Source organism: Apus apus, chromosome 12, assembly GCF_020740795.1.
Source record: "Apus apus isolate bApuApu2 chromosome 12, bApuApu2.pri.cur, whole genome shotgun sequence".
Classification (NCBI taxonomy): Eukaryota; Metazoa; Chordata; class Aves; order Apodiformes; family Apodidae; genus Apus; species Apus apus.
Window position 1 is genome coordinate 6,770,029 of NC_067293.1, and position 27,839 is coordinate 6,797,867.

Below are 27,839 nucleotides of genomic sequence, written 5' to 3' on the forward strand. Positions count from 1 at the left end.
CCGCCGCACCCCCCGCCGCGGCCCCGCCCCCTCGGGCTCGGGGTGAAGCCAGACTCCCCCTCCCCTGCCCGCACACACACCCCTCCTCCGCCTCCTCTGCCCCCTCCTGCGCCGAGAGAGAGAAAGGGAAGGGAAGGGAAGGCAGGAGGCACCGGGCCTGGGTCTCCCGCACCGAGCCGCCGCGGCACAACATGGAGGAGCTGGTGGTGGAGGTGCGGGGCTCCAACGGGGCCTTCTACAAGGTACCGGGTGCTGGCGGCTGGGTCGGGCTGGGCCGCAGGGGAGGGAGTGGGCCAGGGACGGGAGGAGGAGGAGGCGGCGGCGGTGGCGGCTCCTCCTCCCCGCTCTGAGGGAAAGCGGAGGCCCCGGGGCAGGAAAGAGAGGAGGAGGAAGAGCGGGCAGGGGTGGAGGCCTCGGCGGGTCCCTATGGGTGTCTGGGAGAGGGAGCTGGGTCTCTAGGATAAGAGGAGCCGGGGCTGCCGCTGCCTCAGGGCTGAGGGGACTCGAGGCCTGATGTGGAGGAAGAGAGGGAAGATGGGAGAGGGCCCCGGCGTCCGAGGAGGCCTTGGGCCTTCCCCCTATTGTGGGAAGGGGAGGCCCTCGCGTTGCCGGGTGAGGGAGCCGAGGAGGAGAGCCCTGGGCCGCCCTCTCCTTGGCGCTGAATTGAGGATCAGGGCTGGGGATGGGGCATTAATGGCTAAATCCTCGGCTTTTGTCGCTACTTAAGGAAAGTCTTTCTCGCTCTCTAGGTTTCCAGGAGAGCCTGTGCACGGCCTTTAAGGCTAGGCAGGAAGTGGGGGGCCCTGCTTATATACACGTTCATGATAAAATGCTGTCGTGGATTCCTGCTCTTAATGCCATGGCAGGGGGCACTACCTGCTGATGTTAAAGAGAACGTTGCTTGCCCAGATATATACGTGCTGAGTTGCTAAATACAATTAATTATCAAATCTACTTCTTAATGAAACTACTTAATGGCATTCCATGTTTGTTGCCAAGCCCTTGTGCTGAATAAAACCAGCACTGAGCCTTGAATGTATATGCTGAGTACTTAATTTTTTTATTAATGCTGTGTAGTATTGCTGTGGCTTTCCATGAGTTGGGTTGTATTAATCAGCATAGTAATAGGGTATAATTTGTGGGCTTACCGTGTTCACAGAAAAATTAAATTTGGACAGAGTGGGTTTGGGCCTACTATCATTGACAGGTTATCACCATACCAGAAACAGTCATGGATCAGTTTCTGCAAGTTACTATCGTTTAAATGTTCCTAGTTCTTTAAAAAATGGGCCTAGTTATTGTGAGACATCCAATATTTATGGTAGCAATGAAGGGACAGGTAGAATTTCACACTCTGATGTTAGTGTGGTAGGGCAGGTTGGTATCCAAATTATACAGTTCCAACAGCTCTTGAGTGTTTCTAAGAAGCAGAACCCAAAACCTCTTAAAAGTTTGTTTTTAGAATAATGACGATGATCTCTTAGTCTGAAAATATTTTTTTAGAAGTATGCGTGAAACAAGTTTGTAAATATGATAAATAAGCATCCTGTGGGTTTGCAATGTTATAGCCCAAAGTCTTAGCTCTGTATATTGCTTCCTGGAATTAAATTATTTAGCACTTTCCAAAATCAATTTTACATTTTTAAACTTAGAGTATTTTTTCAGAAAGAAACAGAAAGCATAAATGTGTTGCATACAAGAACTTTTAATGAGGCTTTTAGCAGATTATATGAGAGTATTTACACAATCATGCAAAATATATGATGATGAAAATTTCATTGTACATTCTGTAGTGACAAATATTATGAAAGAAACCTGGGATAATTTAAAGTTTCTGTAACTTTTTTTGGTTACATTCAATTTTGACATCATGGGGTCTTCTACCCCTTTTGTCTGTAGCATACCAACGTTTCTGGCTGTACTTTGTGTGAGAATTTCATTTGAGCAGGTATGTTCATGGGAATTCACTAATTCTTAATTCACTATTTAGGATTTAGTGTATCCAAGTTATAACACAGACATTGCCTCCAATTTGCATATGTTGTTTGCCTTTTAACTTTTAGAAATATGAACATAGGATTTTTGTTTGTTTGTTTTATGCATTCTTAAGCTCTACTGTAGTGGACTTGGTTAAATTATCTGAGGGAACAAATGGAGCACACATTTGTTTGCCTTCATCTGTATTACCTGTCTATATGGAGCATTACACTTAAGATAAATACTGCAAATTATTTTTTTAACCTGAAATTAAAAAAAAAAAAATCCTCATGCAATAATGTTCAGTGTAAATCAGCAATTTTTTTCTAGCCTGAATTACTTGAATTTTAGATATAATTTTTCATCATAATGTCTGAGTATCACTCTGGTATTAAGTAATTTATATAACAGTTTTCTTGTGAGTTTTCTACCTGTCTTGCAGATAGGAAATTTTATTATTAAATTAATTGATTGACCCAGAATAACAAGAAGTGTATGATGGTGTCAAGTGCAGATTTAATTGCAAGATGATTTTTTTCTTCATTTAGAAAGTTTCTGTAAGCAACCTCTGAGAAATATTTTATAGCAGTAATATGGCAAACAAATCAAAAGCGAAGTAATAATAATTTTATTCAGTCTCATGGTTTACTGATAACGTGACAATTTATTTGGCTTTGAATAGTTCTGAAGATCTTAATCACAATTTGTAAATGTTTTAGCAAAATGCATCTTTATCTTGATATTCAAATATGGGTGAGGATGAATACGAGGCTGCTAGAGTCACGGAGGGACTAAGTAGCGCAAGCAGACACCTAGTTGCTACTTCAGGTTTTCACATCTTCCTTGTAGCTCTATTTGAGGACCTTACAAATTCAAGCCTCTAAGCACTTAGATTTATTTTTGAATCTGCCCATCTTGTCAGTAGAAAACTGGTGCCTAGTTGTCACCTAAGCCCTACTGAGAGTAATAAACCTGTCTTTTCTCTGCTTGTATTACCTGTGGGACTTGATCCAGAATGCATTCTGAGATATATCTGGTGGGATCATGTTCCACACAAAGCATAGGAAATGGTTTGAGGATGCATTCATCTCAACTGGAAGATTTGAATTAAAATTTCATACTGGTCAGGTGCACTACATTTGGCAGAGTACTGGAGTGTGTTCATGTGATCACTGTAGAAGAGAGTAATTCTGTCTGAATGGGATTAAAACTCTGCTTGGTAACTACTTTGCACTTTCATGAATTTTTTTCTCCTTGGCTAAGAGGAATTACTCCATTGAAAGTCCAGTGCAATCAATGAGCATGATTCAGAAAAAATTGACAATCTAGTACCTAGAGATGCTTAGTCATGACTTGGTATGTTGCTGGGCCAGAATCCTTGGAAGGAAAACATGAGATTCCCCTATTTATTTAACAAGGCTGGTCCAACAAACCACCAGGACTGTGAATCCTATGGGGAGGCAACTGCCTTTTTGCAGCTCACAGCTAAGTAACTAAAGCTTGAAGATATGTGCTGTTAGGGCATTTCTTGTCTTTACTTGTAGAGGTGTAGTAGACTGGGTTTTGACATTCTTATGTCATTCCCAGAGGACTAATAGACAATCCTTTTCCTAATCTTCCTGAGACTAGCTTTAGATGATATTTCCCTCTTAAAGGGGACATGCTGGACATTTTCTAGCATGGCTTTCATTTTTCTTTTCCAGTTTGGTAGTGATTCTCTTTATAACCTCTTCTAAAGATTGAAACTAGCCTGTTTATGAGGCAGATAGTTTTGAAAGGGGGAATGATGTTTGCTGTTAACGTCTGTGTATTGACTGTGACCAATTTTTACCACTTCTTACTCTATAACCTTGGTAAAAATCTACTTTTTATGCCAGTGGTTTCAACACTTTGCTGGTTTTTTCCTTGGTTTTATGGATACTTAATAATATTTGTGGTAAAGCTACAACTGGCAAAATCATACATCTTAGTTCTTTGTTACTTCAGGTCTCACTATTAACAAGTGTTTCTTTGGCCTTCTGTTCCTTTCTGTATCAATTTTGTATTTTCTCCCACTGTTCCCTACAGACACCCTCAGCAAATATATCCAGTCTCTTTGTATGTCCACAAGCCTGGTCAATCAGTCCTTCTGAGAATGACGGCCTGTACCCTTTTCCCTAGCTTTCTTACCATTTATGTGACTGTTCTTCTTTCCCTGCTCTGTTTCTTTCTGTGATTCTGTGAATCTTTCTGAAGATTTTTTCAAATATTTCTCAGACTTGATTAGCCATGTGATTTCCCTTTTGACTTTCTCCTTCCAACAGGTATGAAATGTTACAGAACTATGAGGCAAACAGGTGCACATTTCTAGCAACGTAGCTTATAACCCTCTTAGAATATGAATGCTCATGTTTTTGAGAGATGCTGTGACATCAACATTTCATTGTAAACATTTTGCTTATGTCTGAAGCATGGAGAGAAATTATAGTGGTTTGTATGACTGAAAGTACAATTTGGTGTAGAGTATTTGCCATGTTTGGGTTTTTTTCCACATTAGAGAGGAAGAATCATCCTTAGACACTGTAATATGTGCTTCTGTTCACAGAAGTAAAAGCAAACATAGTTCACCGATTCTGATTATTTTTTTTGGTGTACTCTGCTACTAGTGATAGTGATATCCCAGCTGCTGTATTCTTTCACTGTTTTGTTCTCTCATTTTGCTTCCATCTAATTTCACGTTTTTCATAAGCCAGTGTATTCTGTCCCTTCCTGGGTGTGCATTCAAACTTGCTCATATGCACCTTTATGTTTGAATTTCCGTGCCCAACCTAGACTCTGTATTTCAAAAAATACCGATGAATGTTTACTATATTTTTCATAGTACTTTGAATTTGGCTTCTAGTGTTAAAGGTCTTGTTTCTTTTTAGCCTTTTATATAATGCTAAACATACCGCAGATTAAAAAAAGCCAGCCAGTTTTAAGAACCTTTAATTTTTGTTTTCCAAAGGTACTAATGCTTACTTTTTTTTTTTATTTATTTTTTTTACAAAACCAGAAATGTAGAAATGTTTGAAAATGTTTCTTTGTACTTGGAGGTGTATGATACGTAGTGCTGTAGAGTCCAAGTACATTTTACATTTTACAGATCTATTTAGATATTTATACTGGAGGAAAAGTGACATACTGCTATGGTACAGACTAGGGAAAAATGATGTGATAAGTATCTCTGACATTTTTCTGTGTCACAAGAAAACTGAATAACAAGGAAAACCACCTTTCTATGGGTGGATGAGATTAGACAATCAAATATTTAGGGTATTAATATATTTTATTTGCTTAATTTTTAAAGCATAAATTTCACATGGCTATGAGCAGAAGTGCTGTATATATTGCATGTTTGAAGCTAGATATTTGGAAAGACATAACTCACTTTGTAATAAATCAAAAATTCATTACAATGAATTTATGTAATTTTGCAAGACTAGAAATTAAAAGGCAAACAACATTATGACATCAAGTTCTTTGGCCACAGTGGAGTGAAAAAACAGGTATTTCATCTGTTTCTGTGGTTGAGTCTTCTGAACATGGTATAAACTCAAGAAATTGTCAATTTTATAATTTTCTCTAGCAGTGTGTGTATTGATGCTACCCATGTATGGTCAACAGTTATCCTTTAAGTGTTACTGGTTCAGGTTCCTGGGTGTGACCAAAGCAGTGCTGAAGGCCTATTTAAGGAGAGCTTACACAGGAGAGCATAGTTCACTGCTTTTCCATTTAGCTGTGTGTCCTGAGTTTTACTTTTTCCAGATAACGTAAGTACTAGACTGTTTAAAGGTCTTAGGCTACTCTTCAACTTGATAACTTAACATGTATTTGTGTCACCATCTGGTTTACTTATTAATGTAGCACTAGTGACATATATTGCTGTAGTCACTAGGATTCTACTTGAGGAGTTGGTTGTTTTCTGAATAGGAGATGCAGTCTTGCTCTTTGCTGCTGTGCTTGTGTATTTGTCTGTCATTTCCTGTAATTTTTGCAGTCCAATTTTAGAGCATCTGTTGGTATTTTCATCACCATAGAGGGGATGACTTCTCTGTAGAAGTGATTTATTTTTTTATTTTTACTTTGTGAATCCAAGAAAATTAAGAATCACCAAATTGTTTCTCAGGCCATTGTCTTGAGTTACTCTTACCTGTTTTCCTCAAGGCTATTAAGTGTTCTTGGTGTCACTTCTGTTGGATTTGCTTTATAAAATAATGTCTGCTTTTGCATACTGAAGTGGTACTAATAATACTAAGTCCTATCCTTTTCTAGTCTGTGGTGTAAAAGAATCTTACCGAATACTTCGTAGCGATCACAGTATTTTTCAGGTATTAAAGACATCCATTTCTGCTACATCTATAAGAATAGGTACTTCAGAGCTGCGCATGACAAACATTGGAAAAAATGTGGGTGGAGCCTTTGAAGGTGATGTGCATAAGGTTGCAAAACAAGTCAGGACTACCATAGTATTTGTCAAGTGCAAATCCAGTTCTGGAATCTTCTTAAAGAATACATAGCAATATGAAACATTAGATAAATGTTCAGTATCTGTAATGATCAACTCTTGAGTTCTATCACCTCTTCATGTAAATAGCATTTCTGTATTATTACCAACATGATCCTGAGATGTGGTCTTAAACCTGTTTTGTATCATGTCATTAAAAAACTATCAATATATGCTTGTAAATCCCTTGGAAGGAATATCTTGAAATTCTGAAATATGTAATTACAGAAATACTGTTAGAAACTGTTTAATATCTCCTTTAGATGCTAGCAATAATAAACTTTCCAGTAACTTTATTCTTACAGTACTGAGAGGTGAGCAAGGTATAAAAAACATTTTTGCTATTATCATTGTGGCTTTGCTTTGACTTGTAGTCAAATTAACTAGCAGCACACTTCTTTCTTGTACTGAATGTCTCTGAGTAATGACACTTGTGTGCATTACTGCTTAATTTTGGTGTAAGCAGGTCTTGGAGCTGTGTATCAGTCATCAGGTATTACTCTTCTTTGATACTGAGATACTCCTGCAACTCAGGAAATACTTTGGAATACTTTATAAAGAAAAAACACCAGAGGACTCTTTTTAAACCATTTAGATTGTGAGAAAGAAACTTACCTTCTTGTAAGAGATAAGAGCTGTTCTTGTCTTGGAAACTCGAAATGAGAGGAGAATAAAATGTTCCACAGTTGATTAACTAATTCTTCTTCAGAAATGGTAGTTTCTGCTAATTTTTTTTCAATTTACTGAGAATTTTTAATCTACTAAGACTGATCTCTATCAATAGAACAAACTTCTATGGTCGGTTTTGCTCATGAGCTTTTATCTTCCTACCTTGCATATAAATATATATATAGGAGTTACTATATATGGACAAGTATTTGTGGAATACTCAGCAGTTCTCCAATGTTAATTTGTTTCAGAAGTTCATAGAGACATTTTTTAAAAGAAAGAAACATAAAAGCCCCAATTCATTCCTGGTTGCCCCATGACCTCCATCATTTGAGGCTATGAAAAATAATATCATTGGTAAATCTCAGTGTTCTTTGAGTATTGATCTTACTGTTTTGTACCTGGGGGAGACATTTGGGCTGAAAATTAATCAAAGGTCAGTTAGCTGAGTACATAAGGCAAGAAAAGCCTTCTTGGTTGTGAATCTTAGTTCTGTGCTCTGCTTTGTGATTGCATGGGAGATAGCACAACTGCTTTGCATCCCCGGGAAGAGAAGGAGAGCTGCTGCAGGGCATTTGCCTGAAGTTTGTGCACTATCAAAGTTACATGTGAATTAAATAAGGGGAAAACTCTGCAGAAATGAATATAGATGAGATTTGCTGGTGAGATATTCAAACTTACATGGAAGTACAAGAGAGAAGAGACAGGATTTTTTTATTGTTATTTTTTATGGAGTACTGATACAGTTTAATTTCTACACTTGTCAAAATACACAAAAATGTGATTATAAAGTGAAACATTTTAAACTTCCATTATGCAACAATTCAGAATGATCTTGTAATTTCTTAGTAACCTCTTCCCATAACTTAAGTAGGAAGAATGCAGGTATAGCTTGGCCAATCTGTTTATCAGTACGCTGGTAGTCATGAACCTAAGGAGGTTATCAGCTTCCGGTATCTGTTTTATATTAGTATATTGCAAAATTTAAAAGGCTGACTTGAAAGCATACTGAAATTGAGTTTCATCAATATCTGTGAAAGAATAGCATTGTATGGGTTTAAAATTATTTTTAAAATATCCATAAGCATGCCATAATTATACCTTTTTTCTACACAGGCATTTGTAAAGGATGTTCATGAAGATTCCATAACAGTTGCATTTGAAAACAAGTAAGTGCATTGCTGGTGTTACAATAAGAGTGTCAACCTTACTCCTGATTAACCTGAAAGTAAGTTAATAATGTAGAGGAGCATCTTTGAGATACTCTAGAATATTTTAGAGTTCTGTTTGATATTTACTGGATGCTTGTAAAATTGAGCCAGACAGAGTGCTGGACCATCTTGTCTAGATAAAGCTTTTGCCAAGAAAGGTTGAACCAAATGATCTTTGAGTTCCCCTCCAACCTGTCATTCCACGATTCCAATGTTGGGGTTAAAACCTATAACTGTAAATAGAGTAAAAACTGCTGATGGGAGATTTCAAAACAATGCAGATAGCATCAGGGATTCATTTAAGATACTTAATGGTCACTTAGGTGTGTTTCTTCTCACTATATATATACTGGATCATGTTACCTTTAATACATACGTACCAAAATATGTGTACAAAAGCTTCATGAAATTTAAAGATGTAAATTAATGGCTTGGAGATGTTTCTCATTTCTATTACAAAGGTAAAAATATTTAGGCAATTCACTGTATTTTTATTTGTAGCTGGCAACCAGAGAGACAAATACCATTTCATGATGTGAGGTTTCCACCACCTGCAGGCTATAATAAAGATATAAATGAAAGCGATGAAGTAGAGGTAGGTGTGCTCCATTAACAGCACTTGTTTTGAGAAGTGACAGAACTTGGGGTAAAAAAATGTCAACCAAGCCAGTGGAAGGTTTGCCTCCATGTTATATGCTGTCACCTTTCTTGATTCAAAGTACAACATAAAATGCAATTTTGGAATTCCATGTACCATGACTGCTGTGCTAATTTCTAAGCATGAGCAGCATATCTTTGGTTACAGATCAATCTTACCAGAACTGAATTAATCTAGAAGTAGATGGTGAACTGTAGTTCTGCAGCTGTAAGTTAATAATGTCTGTTACAAAAAATTAAAGCGGCAGGACATCATTTGCATTATGTGTGTGTGTACATAAATATGAGAATGTGTATATGTAAATACTTAATATACATGTAGAGAGAGACTGCCTTTAATATAGGACATCTCTTAAAATTCTTTATTTTATGAAATAAGTGATTTTTATAATCACTTCAGAATTAACTTTCAAGTTTTACATTTTGCTTGCATTGTATTTCAGTGTGTTTCTATTTGAAAGATAAGAAATTGGCAAAACTTTGGTGCAGATGTAGCTGATATCATTTATGTACTAAACAAGTGTAGATATGTCTTCTCCCTTCTACCCACTGGTAGGACCTCATCAGATCTAAACACAACTAGAAATATTGTTGATAAAATATTAACAGATATAAAAGACTGAATTATTTCTCTTCTGACTGTATGCAAGACTGAAGCTAATGCCAGTAGATTGGGTACAATATTATTTATCTGTACAATCTTACCTATGTAGTTTTAGATCCTACCTGTATTTGAAATAGATGTTTTAACTGTTACATGCTTGCTATATGGTGCTTAGATTAGAGACTTCATGTACCAATATATTTTGCTGGATTTTGTTTATGTAGCGGAGTTCCTGATCATGTTAGTTAGTGTCAGCTTTTGTGACCTCTTTTAAAAATGTTGCAGATACATAATGTGTGTATTTTGTTTAGGTCTATTCCAGGGCAAATGAAAAAGAACCCTGCTGTTGGTGGTTGGCTAAAGTGAGAATGATAAAGGGTGAGGTAGGAATATGCATATATATATATTTATTTATTTAATAGTTAGTTACACTTTTTATCTTGTGATTTTTTTTTAATTGATGTGCGTGCTGTTTTTAGCTTGTCCCTCTTCATTTTCAAAGTTTCTTGGTTAGAACTGTTGCTATTACCATCGACCTCAATGAGAAGAGTCAAAATTTGACTTGTACAGTTGACAAAAGTACCTTTTGCTTAATAGTGTAATGCTTACTCTTGTAATAAAATGTGTGGCTTGGATGATTTTATTATTTTTATATCAGTTCTACGTAATAGAATATGCAGCCTGTGATGCTACGTACAACGAAATTGTCACAATTGAGCGTTTGAGATCTGTGAACCCCAATAAACCCGCAACGAAAGATACATTTCATAAAATCAAACTGGCAGTTCCAGAAGATTTAAGGCAAATGTAAGTACAAGCATTTCTTTGTAACTTGTTTCAAAATGTGGGTGACTTCTTGAGCCTGAGAGTAAGGAGTAAAAATGCTTTTTACTGCTTTAAATTAACTTTAAAAGTTTTCGTAAGAATGTAGAAAATGCAAATGTGGACATGATCATTCTGGAGAAAAGATGATTTTTGAAATGCGTCTTAGTCCTGGAGGAAGAAATACTTTCTTTAAGGTTTGTGTGCAATATATATTTTAAGATTTTTATTTTTAATGCTGTTCAGTGATGTGCACAAATTGATCTGAATCCATTCTTTGTCAACTTTATTAATAATTGTTAACTGGTCACTCTTTCATTGATACAGTATATGTGAGTTTGTAATAACAAAAGAAAACGCTGCCTCATATTGGAGGGTATAAGGCATTTTGATAATGGCTGTGAAAATAGTTCTGCAATAATCAAACCTCCCATAGTGTGATACAGAAACAGCTTGTTTTCTCCTAGAACACTGCTAGAATTCACATGTCATTCTCATGTAAATATAGCTCTAAAGCTCATATTAATACTGACTCCCCTGTTTTAGCTTCAGATCACTTTCAGCTTTTTTGAGATACATGTTACTGCCTCGATGTGGAATAAGCTATAAATTCAGCAATTTCTGAAGTTAATGTTGTAGTACACAAGTTCACTAAGTTGTGAGTGGACAGAAGAAGCCTGGAGAAGCAAAGTACAGCATGAGATGAGCATAAGGTCATTAGAATGCTGCAGTGCTTACAGTGAAGTCATGCATTATACTGGTTCATGGTGTGTTTTGGACTTGCTGATTGTAATAATTACGGCTTTTTAATGTAGTTTTGCTTAACTGGTTTGTCAGTTCACAGATGTGCATACAGAAATTTTCTGAAATATTTCTAATCCTACTCATGTGAAAACAAAGAAAAAAATAGTTAAATGATAATAGAATAAAATAACACCTGCATTAAAAGGGAGAACTTGGATATATTTATTGACGTTTTTATTAATAAATTAATCTTTTTGGCTGTGAACCACAAATGCAGCAGTTACTGCTTTTAACTTTGTAGTGGTTTATTCCTAGGTGTGCCAAAGAATCTGCACATAAGGACTTCAAAAAGGCAGTTGGAGCTTTTTCTGTAACATATGATTCTGAAAACCACCAGCTTATTATTTTGGTAAGTGTGAATGTATAACCATATCATTGGCAGTGGTTTGTTTCAGAAGTACATATGTAAAACATTGTATTCTCTTTTTTATAATTTAGTCTATCAATGATGTAACAACAAAGAGGGCAAACATGCTGATCGATATGCACTTTCGAAGTCTTCGTACCAAGTTATCCCTGATACTGAGAAATGAAGAAGCTAGCAAACAGCTGGAGGTATGTTGTTTGGGTGTCCTGAAGTAACTTTAATCGAAAAGAAATAATTTAAAAAATAAAACACTAATGCATTTCCTAGCTGGTAGGGCTTGCATTGGAGTGAAAGTAATTTACTGAAACTACTCTTGGTGTTAAAAAGAGGTAGATGGAGATGTAGCCAGCAAAGAAGTTTCTGATTAAAGGGTCTGTACTTGTGAAGACTCCATTTTATCTAAATCTCATTTTACTCAAGAGGATTTTTTGGGGGGTTAAATACAAATATGTCTGTGTGTGTATATATATATTTCATTGCTTGAAGCATGAAATAAGTAGCCATTGTTACACATATAGTGCCACATATTTTTAAAACAGTAATTCAAAGCTATTGAATAAGTGAGAGTGGATATGACAGGAAACCGAGGTGGACTAGAACTTGATCTTGCAAAACAAAAGTGAAAATGCAGGATGGAAGGAGTGGAACTGATGTTGGTAGGATGTACACAGGGATGGTTTTGTCTACAGGTAAGATGTTAGGAACTAATCTTACAGCAGATACAACTTCAGATATTCCTGTGACTTGAGAGTAGGTGTTGACTGGCAAGAAGTTTGACTCATACTTGTCCATGGAAATAATTAAAAAAAAATAAATTAAAAAAAAAAATAGAGTAGGTTAGGAAGTAACGGGATTTTTTTTTGCAGTAGAATTAACATTTCTTCATGGTTTTTTTCCTGTCTGCAAATCAGAAAAAATAGCACCATTTCTGAAAACTTCTTAGGTTCACTGTCAAGAAGTAGAAGTACCACTTGAACTACTGTAATTCAGTTCTCCACTGTATACTGCTGTTACTTTAGAGCCAGCTTTTATCCTACCCACCCCAAAGGTTACATCTGTTTGTTTTTTAGCTTGAAGTGGTGAAGCAGCAATAGTTCGGGACTCTTGTATCCAGTAGATGTGCTCACTGTTACAAGAGGTTCTCCCCTGTGTTTTTTTTAGTCTCTTGATTTCTATATTTCAGAGCTGGAATCCAGGTATGTGTAGGTCTCGATTTTTCTTAAGCCCAGGAGAGGACCAGTTCCTTCTCACTGGTGTTTCTCTTGAGCACTCCATTATAGCTCTTCAGTAATCCATTCTTCTTTGTCTCCCTCCACAACTGAGAATTATGTGGGCAGTTTACCTCTTGAAGTTCAAAGTATTATTTTGGAGGTGGGAACAACAGCCTCTTTAGAGCTAATTTTTTTTATATGCCCCCACAAATGCATGCACCAATAGCTGTTGTAATTTATTCCTTTACCAAACTAATCTTGGATTATATATGCCATTTTTAAGGCAGATCGTTTTTGCTGCTGTGGAAGACTTGAGAATTTGATTTGGTTCTCACTAGAAAACCATTATTGAACTTCAGTTTCTACCTGAGTAGTAGTTAAATGAAGGTTGTGATGTAAACATACATGGTTATAATTTGTGTGACAAATATTAGTTGGTGATTTTCATATTGACATTTGTTTCCTTATCATAAATCTAAAATGGATTTCAATCAAACCTGAAAAGAGGAGCTTCAAATATTACAAATCATATGCATGATTTCTCTTGAGACACTGACAAACAGACTGTATGTGTCCATCTGCAGAAAAAATATTTAGTGAACACTGTGGGCTTTTGCTGCACTATTGTTAATAGTTCTTTCCATAAAAGAAGCTCTTTTCTGTGTCTTATACTCTATGAACTTCAAATGTCTGCCACTTTTTTCTTCTAGCAGTTTTACCTTTCCTGCTTTCTGTGCCATAACTGCTATACCAGCTTCTTTGTTTCTTTGGTTTTTTATCCCATTTGTTGTATCTTGTATGTTCTTTTTTTCATATTAGCTTCTTGACTTGCATGGCTTTACTTCTCAAACATGGCCTTTGGAGCATAAAGTAAAATAACCAATTACTTTGTGTTTGCATTATTTCCCAGTAGGTGTGGCTTAGTTGTTATTTTGACGTAGTAAAATTCCTAAGTTTACAAATTTGCATTCTAGTTTGTATTCTGTCTAAATGCAGCTCAGTCATGGCTTTGAAGCAGGTGCTAATACATTATTTGCATAGCTGTTTTTAATAATGTATTGGAGGAAAGTAGAATACAGTATTTTCTATGTTAAAATAAAACATCTTGTAATACATAACTTACAGAAAAGTTAATGATATTTTAGTATAAGGAATGTAACTATAGTTTGTCTTAGTCAAGGCGCCCAGTGATGATGTAACTTCATCTTTTTCTCGTCTGGCAGTCTAGAACCGATGCCAACTAGTAAATCAGCATTTGGATTATCTGTTAGAATGTAGATCTGGGAGCATTAAACATGTTTGCTTTCTGAGTTGTCTGTAATCTAGTTAATGAAATGTTGGACAGAGCTCTGAGTATATGAAGTATTTAATGATACTTGGACGCTTACACCCCTATCTGCTGGCGCCAATTCTCTGTGACTGTGATTTAGCACAGTATATTTATCAACAGCTTTAAGCAGGTACAAGTCAGGTAACTGTAGCAGTTTAGCTGGGGCAGAGCAGGGCTTGCTGTTGGCATGTTGTTGATGTTTCTCAACTTCTGTAGTGTCTCATGTTGCTGAGGTTAAGCAGCTAATTTAAAACACGCTTGTATAGATGTCTTTATAGTAGTTACAACTTTGACTGTGATGCAGAAAAGATTGTATTTCTTACTAAGTGCAGTAGATACCCACAGTTAGTGCTTTCTTTGTAACCTGTCTAGTGATTGAGTTATTGCTGTTTCCTTCTACCTGTTGAAACAGGAAAAGGTTTTTTTTCTCTAGAGATAACGGTGTTCACTTTACTAACCAACATAGCTCCAACCCACACCATTCTATGATTCTGTTTTACTAACTTACACAAATGCTATCTTACCTAGTAGCACTCGATAGCTGTAGATACTCTGTGGTAATTCACAACAGGGAGGTGTCAACACAGCTAGAGGCTAGCCTTATGTTCATATTTAAATGGCGATTTTAAGACTTCTGAACAATCTTCAGTGCTCTTGAAGTGAAAAGAAATGCATTAAAAGGATTGGTTAAAATAAAAACTAGGCTAAGTACCTGATTAAAGAATTGGCTGTAAATTTATCTTGATTTCTCTCTGGTGTACTAAAAAACAAAGTAAACTAACATTATCTCGTTCTTCAGAGTTCTAGACAGCTTGCATCTCGATTTCATGAACAGTTTGTTGTACGTGAAGACCTAATGGGTTTGGCCATTGGCACTCATGGTGCTAATATTCAGCAAGCCAGAAAAGTCCCTGGAGTGACTGCCATTGATCTTGATGAAGACACTTGCACATTCCATATTTACGGAGAGGTGAATTCCTGTATTTAACCTTTTATAAAAAAAAAAAAAACAACAAGCAGCAAATAACAAAACATTCCTTGAGAAAATGGATCTCGTTTCTCTCATACCTCTGTCTATTTTAGGATCAAGATGCAGTGAAAAAAGCAAGAAGTTACCTTGAATTTGCTGAAGATGTCATACAAGTCCCAAGAAATTTAGTAGGTATGTAAGTTCTGGACGCTAATTATGTGATAATCAGGAAAAATGCCTTCTGAGAACGGTTTCTTTTCTTCTAGAAGGGTGGCAGGTTAAAAGTTTGAAGAAGCCATCTTTGTGAAAGGGTTCTAGATGGTACAGAGTGTTGGGGTTTGAGGCTTTTTTGTTTGTTTTCCAGTTCCATTCAGAATTCTTACAGACATGTTTACCTTCAGTATAGTGAAAGAAATTATCTCCTGAAGTTCAGGGATATCTTAAACTAGAAACAATATTCTGGTCTTTAAATACAAAATAAAATAGCTTCTGGGTTAAGCCAAGAATGAAATTACTTCCTCCAAAAATGTCCAGAGATTAGTTCAGCTCTACAGCAGATTAATCTGCAGTCTCATAGGTTCCTAGTGTATTTTAAATAGTATTTGACTTGTATTTCTCTCTTTCCTGTCATTTTACATATGAAATACAGTTTATTTAGAAGCAATCCTGTGGGATGAACTGAACACCTAGTTAAGGTACCCAGTGATCAAGACAGTATGCCAAAGACAATCTAATAGATTTGCGTTGTCAAACACCCTAAAAAAAGTCCTCAAGAATGCCTGCAGGGAACGTGTGTGTGGATCCTTTAATGAGCTTTTGATGCAACAAAGCAACATAAAAATACATGTTTTAATTCAGTAGATAAGAACAGGGAAAATACTATGTGGTATTACATACCTCTAAAAGCAAATACTTCAATAGGATGTCAAGCAGTGTATGAAAGCTGGTGTTGAAGCAGTGTGAAATTCTGCAGTGGGATTGAGAAATGTGGCATCTCAGCTCTGGAGTCATTTCAAAACAGTCGTTTTCCATTTCCCACTCCTTCCTGATTCTACTGGTGATAAGAAAAAATTATAAGGTGCCATTTTTTTAACTTGAGGTTTTAATTTCTTTGTTTCTGTTTTCTGTTTAAAACTTTGCATTTATTTCTGTTTTGGCAGTTAATTTCTACTCTGATTCTTGGCCTGGCTCCTTTAGAAAATAAAATTGGCTGAACCATATGTTGCATCCAAAATAAGCAATGTTTGATGATTTGCTTATATTTTCTAATAATATGCCAGAAAATGAAATAATTTGCTTCAAAAAGATAGAAAGCTGTTTTCCTTTTACTTCATTGTTGATATGCTGAATTTTTTATCCAAAGAAAATGCAAGCAGTATTTCTGTTAGTATCAGAGCAATTAACTAAAATTTTTGTGAAATACCTTCGAGTTTTCCTTTATTCTCTACCCAAAAGGTAGTTGCAGCAAATGTTAGGGCATTGTTAAGGGGGGTGTTGTTTTTGTTGGTTTTATGTTTTGTTGGTCTTGTTCTTTTAAATGCAACCAGCAATGTTTTCTTTTTGTAAATCACTGAAGCTATTTTAAACTTATCAAAGCAAAGCCAAATAAGCATGCAAGAAACTGACTATTTCTGAAATCAAGATGTGTAATTTAAAATAATTTTATATAAAGGTAAGGCATTTCTGATTTAATTTCCTTTGTTCTCTTATAGGAGCTTTGGAAAAGAAAGAAACTATACTCACTAACAGACTTTGATAATAAAGTAGCTCTCTTCCTGAATGCTGCAGTGATTGCTTTGGAACATTATCAAAGTTAACACCCCAAGCTTACTTAGACATTTCAATTTGTGGCTTGTTAACTAAATTTTTGTTATGTAGCATTAAGTAATTTTTGACAAGTTCCTGCTCTGGTACTAAATACTCTTGTTTGATTATAGTAATACTCTCAGATCTGGGGGAAAAACTCTAAAGGTAGAATGTTCTGTATGTTCTTTCTGTAGGAAAAGTAATAGGAAAAAATGGAAAATTGATCCAGGAGATAGTCGACAAATCTGGTGTTGTAAGAGTGAGAATTGAGGCAGAAAATGATAAAAATATCCCCCAAGAAGAGGTATGTTTTCAGTTACTGTGATTTTTCTATGTGTTAAGTGGTGGTTGCATTCTACCCAGTGAAAAAATAAATTCTTCCATGTACCTTTATAGTGGTAAGACAAAGCTTTGATTAGTGTGTGTTTTTCTGATGGAATCTGCATTTCCCTGTTAATGCTGAGGGGGATTTTTGTATATGAGTTCACCTTGTTATGTGGGTTTGAAAAATGCTTTGTGACATTTTTTGGTGATGCACCTTGGAGATTTCATTTATTCCTGTTAAAAGCAGTGACTCTGTTTCCTAGCACTTGATAAACTGTAAATCAGTATATGTGAAACTTACTGTTTTCATTCATTAGTTTGCTCCGAGTTTGATCATTTAAGGTTTTACCTGGAGTCATTTTTTTTATTACTAAGTTATTATATTGTACTGAAAAGCTTTTGCTGTGTGTGTAAGCTGCTCTTCTTTAAAATATTACCTAAATTCATAATAGCCTGTAAAGAAAAAAGCAAGCATTAAGCTAGTAGGAGAGTCAAGAAGTCTAAATGTAGCTCATAAGGTCTGGTGGGCTGCAATCACACCTCTGAAATGCTGGGTAGACCTATTTTAGTGTCAAGAAGTTTTAGTGTGGAAATTATCCTTATATCTGCTAAAGTTCAGTTGTTTTCAGCACTCGAGGGGGCCTTTTAGGTAGATCTCTTAGCCTGGTTTGGCTGCCTAAGTTAGTCTTTAGGTATTTTTACCTCTAAGTGTCATGATTTCAGACATTAGAATTTCCAGCTTTACTTTTTTCTGGTATTTGTTCAATTGCTTAAAGGAGACTTTTCAGAAGTAAAAGACATGTAAGTTAACAGTCATTACCTCAAGTACAGTATCTGTTTCTTGAGTATTTTTTGTTTACCTTTTACAAAATGAGAGATCCTCAAGAAAGATCAAGTTTTGATTTATGACAATGTTAATTTGATGTATTTTTTTTCAAGATTAAAGGTTTCTTTACTGACATGTAGCTTAAAAGAACCTGTTGTGAGAGAGTACATGTGTGACCAGCAAAGGATGTATTAATTTGGCAGGGAGGAAGCCTGAAGTGTTTTGAACTTCTTTCTTTTTTTTCTCAGTCAGAAAAAATGAATGTTGACATTGTGATGCATACAATTTACATTTTCTTATTCTAAAGAAATGTTCTTTGCATAAGGAAATTAGTCTGTGTGATCTAGGCAATGATCATCAAAATTGAAATATGCTGTTGTCTCAGTTTTTCATATGTTTTTAAAAGTTGAAAACAATTTTTGAGTAATGTATTTGGTTCTCTTCAGTATTTGATGCCTGATCAATAACCGTAGGACTACTGTTTCTGTGTTTTAGGGAATGGTACCATTTGTGTTTGTGGGAACCAAGGATAGCATCACTAATGCAACCGTCCTTCTGGATTATCACCTTAACTATTTAAAGGTGAGAAAGAAGATGCTGCTTTACCCCTGAAATTTTTCTGTCAAAACTTTAGATGGTAAAAATAAGACGATGATCAAAATCTGTTTGGTCCCCAAAGGCTGTTGAGAAGTTAATGTTCTAACAGGTTTTCAGTCTAAAAAAGCTTCTTGTAACAGCCATGTTTTTTTAAAAGAATCATTTATCTGAAGGATGGGGTGAAAACCAATTTCTTTTCAGTGTGCAAAATACAAAGGAATAAGAAAATAAGTTTAGAACCTATCTCAAAAAATGCAGGCAACTTTATAAAAGGTATATTTTGTCCCTCATGCACCTGCAAAGCAAGCAGCATTCTATGCACAGATCTTGTATACAGTGGGCTTTTTTTTCTAAAACCCTAAGTTAATTTTCTGTAGTTAATTGACATTTCATACTTGAGGATGCTTTGTAGGCAATTCATCTTTATATGTTTTGTCTTCTTCTTGGCTCCATAACTTCTCCAATAGTCTGCATTACTTGTTGTCCCTTATATAGAGAGCAAAAAATATGCCACATTATTGCTTATAGTTAGTTTTTGCTTATGGTTATTATGGCCAGGTGCCCAATCTTTGGCAGGAACAGATGCTAACAGTAGGGACTACTTTGAGTTTATTTAATTAAACGTAGTCTTGCATCTCTTTTGAAACCTCTAGGTCATTCATAATTTGATACATGTCCAGTCTGTGCAGTAGCTATGATGGAATTGTGTAGAATGCTGAAATTTCTCTACATAGCTAAAAAAAACCTATCAGTTTAAGTATCATAGGATTTGGAAGAAGAAACAACTTTTGTTTCCTTACCTACTCTATATCTTTTAATCCTGCTTGTAGAGCACTTGGATTATCTGTTTCAGAGCAGCAATACAGCAGCTTTTCTGTTATCAGGTAGTAGAGGCACAGAAGGATCAGATGAAAACTAGTACTTGAATCAAGCTCCTTTCTTGCATGCTTACAATTATTTCAGAAGATATTTGTGGTTTAACTTATTTGGCTGACATGGTACTTGCACATGAGTCAGTAGTTTAACAGGTACTGACACGTGAGTGGGAAGTGCTTACTATCCCAGCAGTTTTTTAGATTCTTCAGTTCATTTTCTACTAGGTTAAGTTTCTCTTAGTACTGTGCTTCTAACCTTCCTGAACAGCAGGGCACGTTGGTTCATCAGTCTTCTTAACAACAAGAGGATAGATTCTTGTCTTGGAGGTTTAGATCTTGGCCTTCTCACCCAGTTTAACATACACACACACAAAAAACATTATCATCTCCGTGACCTGTTGCCTTGTTCAGTTTCAGGAAAATGTCTTCCAGTTCACTGAGAAGAAATGGAACTGACTTGTTCCTTTAAGATTTTCTGTGTTTCTTTGTCTCCAGGCAAAGTTTATTACAGAAACTTTTTGTAAAAGATAGACAATAGGGCATCACCATCAAATGTACTATATCAACTCAAAATAGTGAATTTTTCTATAAAAGAAGAAAGCAGACTTTGCTGGAGTGACTGTTCTATAGTGAAGTTACAGGATTCTGAGAGGAAGGAAAGAGACTGATACCAAAATCACAGCCCCAGACTTCAGGAGAATGGACTTAGGCCTGTTCGAAGGTCTGCTTGGAAGAATCCCATGGGATGCATTCCTGCAAAGAAAACAAGTTCAGGAGATATGACTGATATTGATAGAATCACCTTCTCCAAACTCAAGTGTAGTCCATCTTGATGTGCAGGAAGTCATACAAAAATAGCAGGAGGCCTGCATGGATGAACAAGTTGCCTCTGGCAAAATGCAAATATAAAAAGGAAGCATATGAGGGGTGAAAGTAAGGACAAGTGACCTAGGAAGATAATAAAGACACAATCTGAGTGAGCCAAAGTCCATCTGGGGCTGAGCGTGGCAAGGGATGTGAAGGGCAACTAGAAGGGCTTCCATAGGTTTATCAGCAGCAAAGGGAATGCTGCAGAAAATGCAGGCCTGCTGCTGAGTGGAGTAGGGAACTTGATCACAAAGGAAAAGGATGAGGTACTGAATGTCCTCTTCACTTCCATTTTTTATTCATAAGATTTGCCTGAGGAACACCAGGCCTCTGAAACCAGTGGGAGAATCTGGACCAATGAAGGCTTACCCATCCTAAAGGAGGATGGAGTTAGGGAACATCCAGGGTTAAAAAAGGAAGACATAAGTCAGTGGGATCTGATGGGATGCATCCTGCAGTGATGAGGGATCTTGTCCAAGTCCTGGCTGAACTAGGTGACCTCCAGATGTCCCTTCCAATATCATAACTGAAACTTCCATAAATAGCTTTCTCCCAACTTGAAAAAAAAAGTGGTTGCCAGTTTTTTATGGTAGCTAGACAACATCTCAGGCTGACAAAAGTACTGAATATGTGTCACTAGGTAATTATTTTTTGTATTTATCTCAGTAGTTGTGTGTAGTAAGAATTCTGTTTACTGGCTGACTTTCTGTGTCTGAGTTACAGCACTTTGTGCTTCCTCACTTCCCTGGTATTATTCATTATATTTAAGTAGAATTTAACAGCAGAGTGACCTCTAGCCCTTTTTATGGAAGAATACTATTATATCATAATTATTTAGTAACTTTGATATTTATTATGTGCAACAGTCTAAGAAGCTTGTGTTGGAACCTAAAAATGTTTAAATTATGCCATTGTTGGAATGCTATAAATGGGTTATATTACTGCGTTCAAAAGTAAAAGAATAATAATTACTCTGTTTAAAGAATGTTTAACTTCCTTGAGGGTAAAGTTCTCATAAATTTAATATTGAAATGTAGTTAATTATATAATCTGAAAACAGTTGATTTGAGCACTTTACATCTGTTTTAAATAAACTTTCCATCTGTGCCACAAGGAGAATTGTATTGGTGACAAACAGATTTGAGCATTTAAAAGTTTTTTTGGTAAACAAATTATTCTCAAAGTTGAGTTACTATTTTAAGTATTAAATAGATTACTAGTTGCAGTACTGAAGTGCTCTTTCGGAGAATCGTATGTCTGTACATTCAGATGATTAAATAGTGGTTATGTGTGACTGGTCATGCTTGTGTTTGTGTAGGAAGTGGACCAGCTGCGTTTGGAAAGATTGCAGATTGATGAGCAGCTCCGACAGATTGGAGCTACTTCTAGGCCACCACCAAATCGCACAGATAAGGAAAAAGGGTACATGACTGATGATGGGCCAGGACTTGGGCGCGGCAGTCGACCTTACAGAAACAGAGGCCATAGCAGACGTGGTCCAGGCTATGCTTCAGGTGGGTAACCAGAAGTACACTTACAGTTTTAGGAGTGGTCTTTTGGCCTTTTGATTTCTTGGAAAAGATTTTACATGCAAACAGAGCTGTTAAAACAGAAATTCAGTTAACGTTAAGTATTAATTTTTGAAGATTAAATAGAGCTTTCTGCTGTAGAAAATATTCTGAAGTAAAATGGTGTGCTTGTATGTAGTCTGAACTTATTTCCATGCAGTTCCTGTCTCTCATAGAATGCTTATGTCTTCTACATTATGAACACTTTAGGGCAAGGATTGTTGTTTTTTTCTGTATTTCGAACATTTCGTTATGAGGAAGCCTGTTTTTGTTTGAGCCTGCAAGAGGTTATCTTAGTATGAATATAGTTATAAGTAAAAATACTGTATTGCTCAATTGGCAGAAAAGCCGTTTTTCTCAAATTGGACTTTTTATGTTTTTGCTAGAACATAGTCACCAAAATCTAGTGTTCCTCTTTAAAACCTTGTATAGTTCATTAATGAATAGTTTTCAGGATTGTGTTTCTTCAGAGCAATCACTTACGGATAATGTAGGTCAGCTGCTGTTTGTCCTGGCTGAAAGGTCTGTAGTATGAGCTTGAAAAGACAGTCTTCATAAAACAGAATTAATGTTTTTGTGCTGAAGCCCTTATACTATTTTTAGAAGATACCACCTGTGTAGTAACAGAGTTAAAGGGGGGAAATACTGGGGGAAAAAAAAACAGTGAAGGTGATCTGCTAACTGGAAATATTGTAATGGCCAACTATTTTGGATTTAAAAAACTGCTAGTATTCTAGCTTGGTTCTCTGCTTTTGTAGTGTGAGTTACAGGCTGTTTCATGGTGCAGTTTTTTTCTTTTCATAGAGGAGTTGTGGTAATGAGGGGAGACAGGACAGTTTATATTCAGAACTTCCAGTTTTAGTAATGCGAAAGAAGGTTTTGTCTATAAGACTTCTTACATTTTACTAGACTTAATACATTTGCATAGTGGATGTAATAATATATTAATAAGCTGATAACACCAAGTAACATATAAATGTGTGGTGTACTTAATTATTCAACCTGGAACACACTTTAACTTTTATTTATGTCTGGCTTGACTTTTTGAAGTAGTAATGTATAAAGTACACATTCCTGCATTATGTATGCTATAGAAGTTGGGAGGCAAAAAATCCCAGAACTGTTTATTAACACAAAAAAGAAGAAAAATACTTAATATATAGGGGGTTTTATTTTATGGTGTTTTCACGCTAAGCTACACTGGTGTGTTTGGATTTTTTTTATCCTCTTGATAGGCACTAATTCTGAAGCATCAAATGCTTCTGAAACAGAATCTGATCACAGAGACGAACTTAGCGACTGGTCAGCAGCCCCAGCAGAAGAGGAGCGAGACAACTACCTTCGCAGAGGAGATGGGCGAAGACGCGGAGGGGGTGGCAGAGGGCAAGGAGGGAGGGGTCGCGGAGGATTCAAAGGTAAATGTAGCCTTAATTTGGAAAAAGAGGTCAGTGTTGGAATCCTTAAGCATACTTTGTTCTGTCAGCCTCTTGTTTAGTCATCTGCTCCAGCCTCCTAGTCACCCCCTGGCCCTCTCCTGAATTTTCTCTATTTTGTCAGTCTTTTAAACTAAGTGTTTTCTTTCAGGTGTGTTGAATGTTGAGTAGCAGAGAATAATTCCTTCTTTTGACCTGTTGGCCACACTCCTACTCACACAACCAATTACTCAGTCAGCTGTCATTGTTACAAGAGCACACTCATGTCTTATTCAAGTTGTCTGTCAGGACATCTCCTTTTGTGTGGAGCTGCTTCATACACAGTCCACAGCGTGTGGGCTATTGCATGGGTTTATCCTGTTGAAGCTGTGGGAGTTGAGATTAATCTGTAAAGCTAATGAGTTTTTTCTGTCAGCCCATTCCTTCAGCATGTTGAGGTCCTTGTGATTAGCAGGTCTGACCCCCGATGTCTCAAACCACTTCCCACAGTTAGGTGTCATCTGCAGGTTTGCTGAGCAGGCATTGCATCCCATTGTCTCTCCTTACAAATAAAGTACCCCTTCTTTATACAAATAAACTGGCATAGCATTCTCAATCTTGACTGAAGTTTGTGGGCAGTGCCATCATACATGCAGGTCAAGGAATGAAGTTCATGTTTGTCAATGGATACAGATAAATGGTGTAGTATCTCTCTTATTCAAGTGTCCAGCTTCCCATCTCCTTGTGTTTGATTTTCTTATAACTGGATTATATAAGATTGTAATTTGTTTTCAGTGGAAAGGACCAGGGATGGGAGAACTTTAACTTATATTTTATAATGTGATATTTTTTAGTATTTCTTGGTATGTTTTTGTCTGCAATTCTGCCTGTTTCTTGAAATGTTTTTTTCAAAGTATAGATACTGCTTAATAACATTTTTTGAAAAACAAGGTGATGTGGAGTTTAGAAAGCTCATAAGCCATTAGAAGAAATGGAACCTTACTAAATTGACTGTGTTCTTCTCTCCTACGGTTAATAATTTTGAGAAGTTTTTCTTTAGTCAGTAGAGAGTCTCTTTTCAATTGTGGCGTTTTTTAAACACTGGTTTATCTTTGAATAACACCTGAGAATGTTTTCTTTAGTGTTCTTGGCCAATAGTTCAAGTTGTTGTATGTTATTAAGAAGATATGTTTAATGTTCATTAGCATGAACGTTTTGAAGTAATTCCCTATTATGCTTGCATAAATTTTAAATTTGCATGGTCTGGTTGGACAACTTCATTGATTAATTCTCCTTACAGGAAACGACGAACAGTCACGAACAGAAAACCGTCAGCGTAACTCAAGAGATGCAAAAGGGAGAACAGCAGATGGATCTCTTGAGGTAATTTTTCTCTTATTTAGAAGTCTGCAATGTTTAAAATAGCCTAAGCATCATATACTGACATTAGGGTCTTCAAAGCCAAAGGCAACTCAGTAGTCTTACAGTTCCTTATTCCTTAATTCCCTCATCAGATCTGCAAGATTTCTGTGTCATTTTTTAACATGCACAGGTCTGTCGATAGATCAAGTTGTGTAAAGATGCAACTTGCGTAACATTAGCTGAGCTATCCCCTTGGCTAGGACTCTGATCATGAGTCCCAAGGATTTACTAACCAACTTGATTTTAGTCTTTGTTCTTACTAGCTTTTTGTCTTTAGCTTTTCATTCTTGCTATGTTATGTATAGTTGTCTATTACTATATACCTGAGGGAGGAGAATCCTTAACACTTTGTGTAAGGAGTGTTGTAGCCAGAATCTTCAGAGTAAGAAAGATTAAATTTCAGAAACTTCCTTCACTCATAAATGAAACATTTGCAATTGAAGGCTCTGCAATCTAGAAAGTAAGTTAAAACTGCATATCAAAAAACTATACAAGTCATATTGAAATACTTTATATCATTAAATATTTTCGTAAAGATATTTCTGCAATTTTTTCCACTATATTTTGCTGTGTAAAGTTACTCAGGCTGATATTTTATGTATGTTTGTGAAGTTTCACCACATGGAAACTGTTCTTGCTTCAAATGATAACATGCAAGCCTTCTACCATCTCTTAACACATAGGATGAGTTATGTTGGGAGGAAGAACTAATGAGCAGCTGCAAGTTGCTGCCTTCTGTATGGTGGTACCAGGTGTCATGGTTCCCTTGGGAGACTTGAGATAATTTTTGATTTGGATTTAGAAAGACCGTTTAAGAAAGGAGAGGGGGAAATATGGATCAAGAGGCCAAACAATTTTCCAAGTGGGAGTGCTGTACTCGAAGGTGTAGTACCTGAATACACATCTGAAATGCAAACAATCAACATGCCAAAAAAAATGTATGGCCACACAACTTGTATAGTTAATTAGTAATTAATTTAGAAAGTTTGAAGTAGCCAGTGGACAGTTGTGGTGCTGAAAAATAAAGCAAGTAAAGAAACCAATAAGTCATTTTTTTTCTCTTGCTTTGAGATTTAGATGGTAGTCAAGAGGAAATTGAGTACTTGCATATCATTGGAACCCAGCTGATCAACTTGTAAAGATTTCGTAATATTTTAAGGCTTACCCCTTTTACAAGCATAAAAACTGTGCTTTCAGAATTCATTTTTGAATTTTTTATGACCACTTTAAAAAGCTGCAGAATCTTTTTGGTGGATTAAATGAAAGTTTTTCCAATTTGAAAGATGGCCAAGTAGATTTTTTTGAGTGTTAATGTAATTTCATAGCAGCTTTACTACGTTCTTTTTTTTTTTAAGTTTGTGTACAACAAGCAGAAAATTGAATTATTGAAAATGGAATGATGCTTTGAAGTTCCATTTGCTATTAGTTCTTCTACTTTCTCTTGCACAAACACTGGAAAATAATTTTTTAGCTTCCAAGTCTAGGTGGATAGGAGTTTTTGGTTTTTCCTTTTTTTTTTTTTTAGGATACAAATATGTCATTTTTGAACAGGAAAGATTTCACACACTCTATTTCAGCTGGATACATATAACGAAGCCATAAGGGCCTGGTACTGTTTGTGGCTTCTGACTATTTAATAAATAGTGCCCCTCCTGGGCAGCTGAGATAGGAAATGCCTAAGGGGTAGATGAAAGGAAGAGAATGCTTTATATAACTCTGACTTGTTCCAGATCAGAATTGACTGCAATAATGAAAGAAGTGTCCACACTAAAACATTACAGAATACCTCCCATGAAGGTAGTCGGCTGCGCACGGGTAAGGAACGTAACCAGAAGAAAGAGAAGACGGACAGCGCAGACGGGCAGCAGCCGCTGGTGAACGGAGTACCCTAAACTGCATAATTCTGAAGTCATATTTCCTATACTGTTTCAGTAATTCCTATTCCATGTTAGAGAAACTTGTTAGGCCAAAGACAAATAGTAGGCAAGATGGCGCAGGGCATGAAATGAACATATGTTCTCTGTTAGCCTTTTTTAACATCAACAGTATGCAGTTGTTTTCAGACTAAGAAGTTACTCAAATATTTGCATAAAAATACCTGGATTTCTGAAAGTCGCTTTCAAGTACATATTGCAGTTCAAACAATGAAAGATTCTTTTTGTTTGTTTTAAAAATACTGAGCTGTGCATTGGTAAATTTTCTGTTCAGTTGTACCATTTTAACACATCGGGTCAAATTCACTGCTCAATTTCAATTTTCAGAATAAATAGTGTTTGCAGTAATCAAATTGGCTTCTGTTTTCAATCTAACTTACAAGTTCTTCATGAAATGCTATGTCGTTTTATGTCCTGTGTCAGTTCACATTCTGGTCCACCTTTTTCAATATTTTAGTGGACCCTGAAATATGTGTGATGTAACAATTGTCATTTTCATTAGCAAAAAAGTTGTATGATCTGTGCCTTTTTTATATCTTGGCAGGTAGGAATATTATATTTGGATGCAGAAATCAGGGAAGATGAGTTGGTAACACTAAATGTAAAATATATGTAGCAATCCTTGTCAGACGTTAGTACTTTATAGACAAGTGCATGCTTTCCATAATTTTTTTCCTTACATAAACATTGAGTTAGGCAGTTATAAGAATAGGAAATTTATTTTGCACTGAAGATTTGGCAAATAGTGTTATTGAAAAAGGGGTGTAATTTTTTTCTTTGTAGGCAGTACAGAAGCTTTTTTTTTAAAAAAAAATAAAATAAAAAACCTTTCCATTGTGGAAACCTAAAAAACTCCTTGTTACTGAGGGAACAAGTGTAACGTGTTCACAAGCTAGTAATGTGTGCCTGCTGTTTGGCCAGATGACCAGTTCAAAGCGCTGATGTTTTTCATCCTCCCAGACTTTTTTGAATTGCTTATTTTATTCAGGGGCTGTCTCAGGAGAGGTAGGAAGAAAATCACCATCTGTAATGCCCTGGAAAGTACAGATGGAGTAGTTGGA

The 27,839-nt window shown here is 36.2% G+C and overlaps 1 protein-coding gene across 7 annotated transcripts; it reads left to right on the forward strand.

The window, feature by feature from the left end:
• FMR1 (fragile X messenger ribonucleoprotein 1) lies at positions 1 to 27,131 on the forward strand. Of its 7 annotated transcripts, none has more exons than XM_051630113.1 (15): positions 1 to 242; positions 8,288 to 8,340; positions 8,884 to 8,977; positions 9,955 to 10,026; positions 10,302 to 10,450; positions 11,525 to 11,618; positions 11,708 to 11,824; positions 14,977 to 15,147; positions 15,261 to 15,339; positions 17,148 to 17,257; positions 18,599 to 18,685; positions 21,761 to 21,956; positions 23,246 to 23,425; positions 24,723 to 24,805; positions 26,575 to 27,131. In XM_051630113.1, exons 1-15 carry the CDS (start codon positions 192 to 194, stop codon positions 26,734 to 26,736), a joined length of 1,698 nt encoding a protein of 565 aa, XP_051486073.1. In that variant the 5' UTR covers positions 1 to 191; the 3' UTR covers positions 26,737 to 27,131. The 7 variants fall into 7 exon arrangements, with proteins under 7 accessions (XP_051486073.1, XP_051486075.1, XP_051486070.1 ...); XM_051630115.1 differs by having other exon boundaries at positions 26,626 to 27,131; XM_051630110.1 differs by lacking the exon at positions 1 to 242 and adding an exon at positions 520 to 612.
• The last annotated feature ends 708 nt before the right edge of the window (positions 27,132 to 27,839 follow it).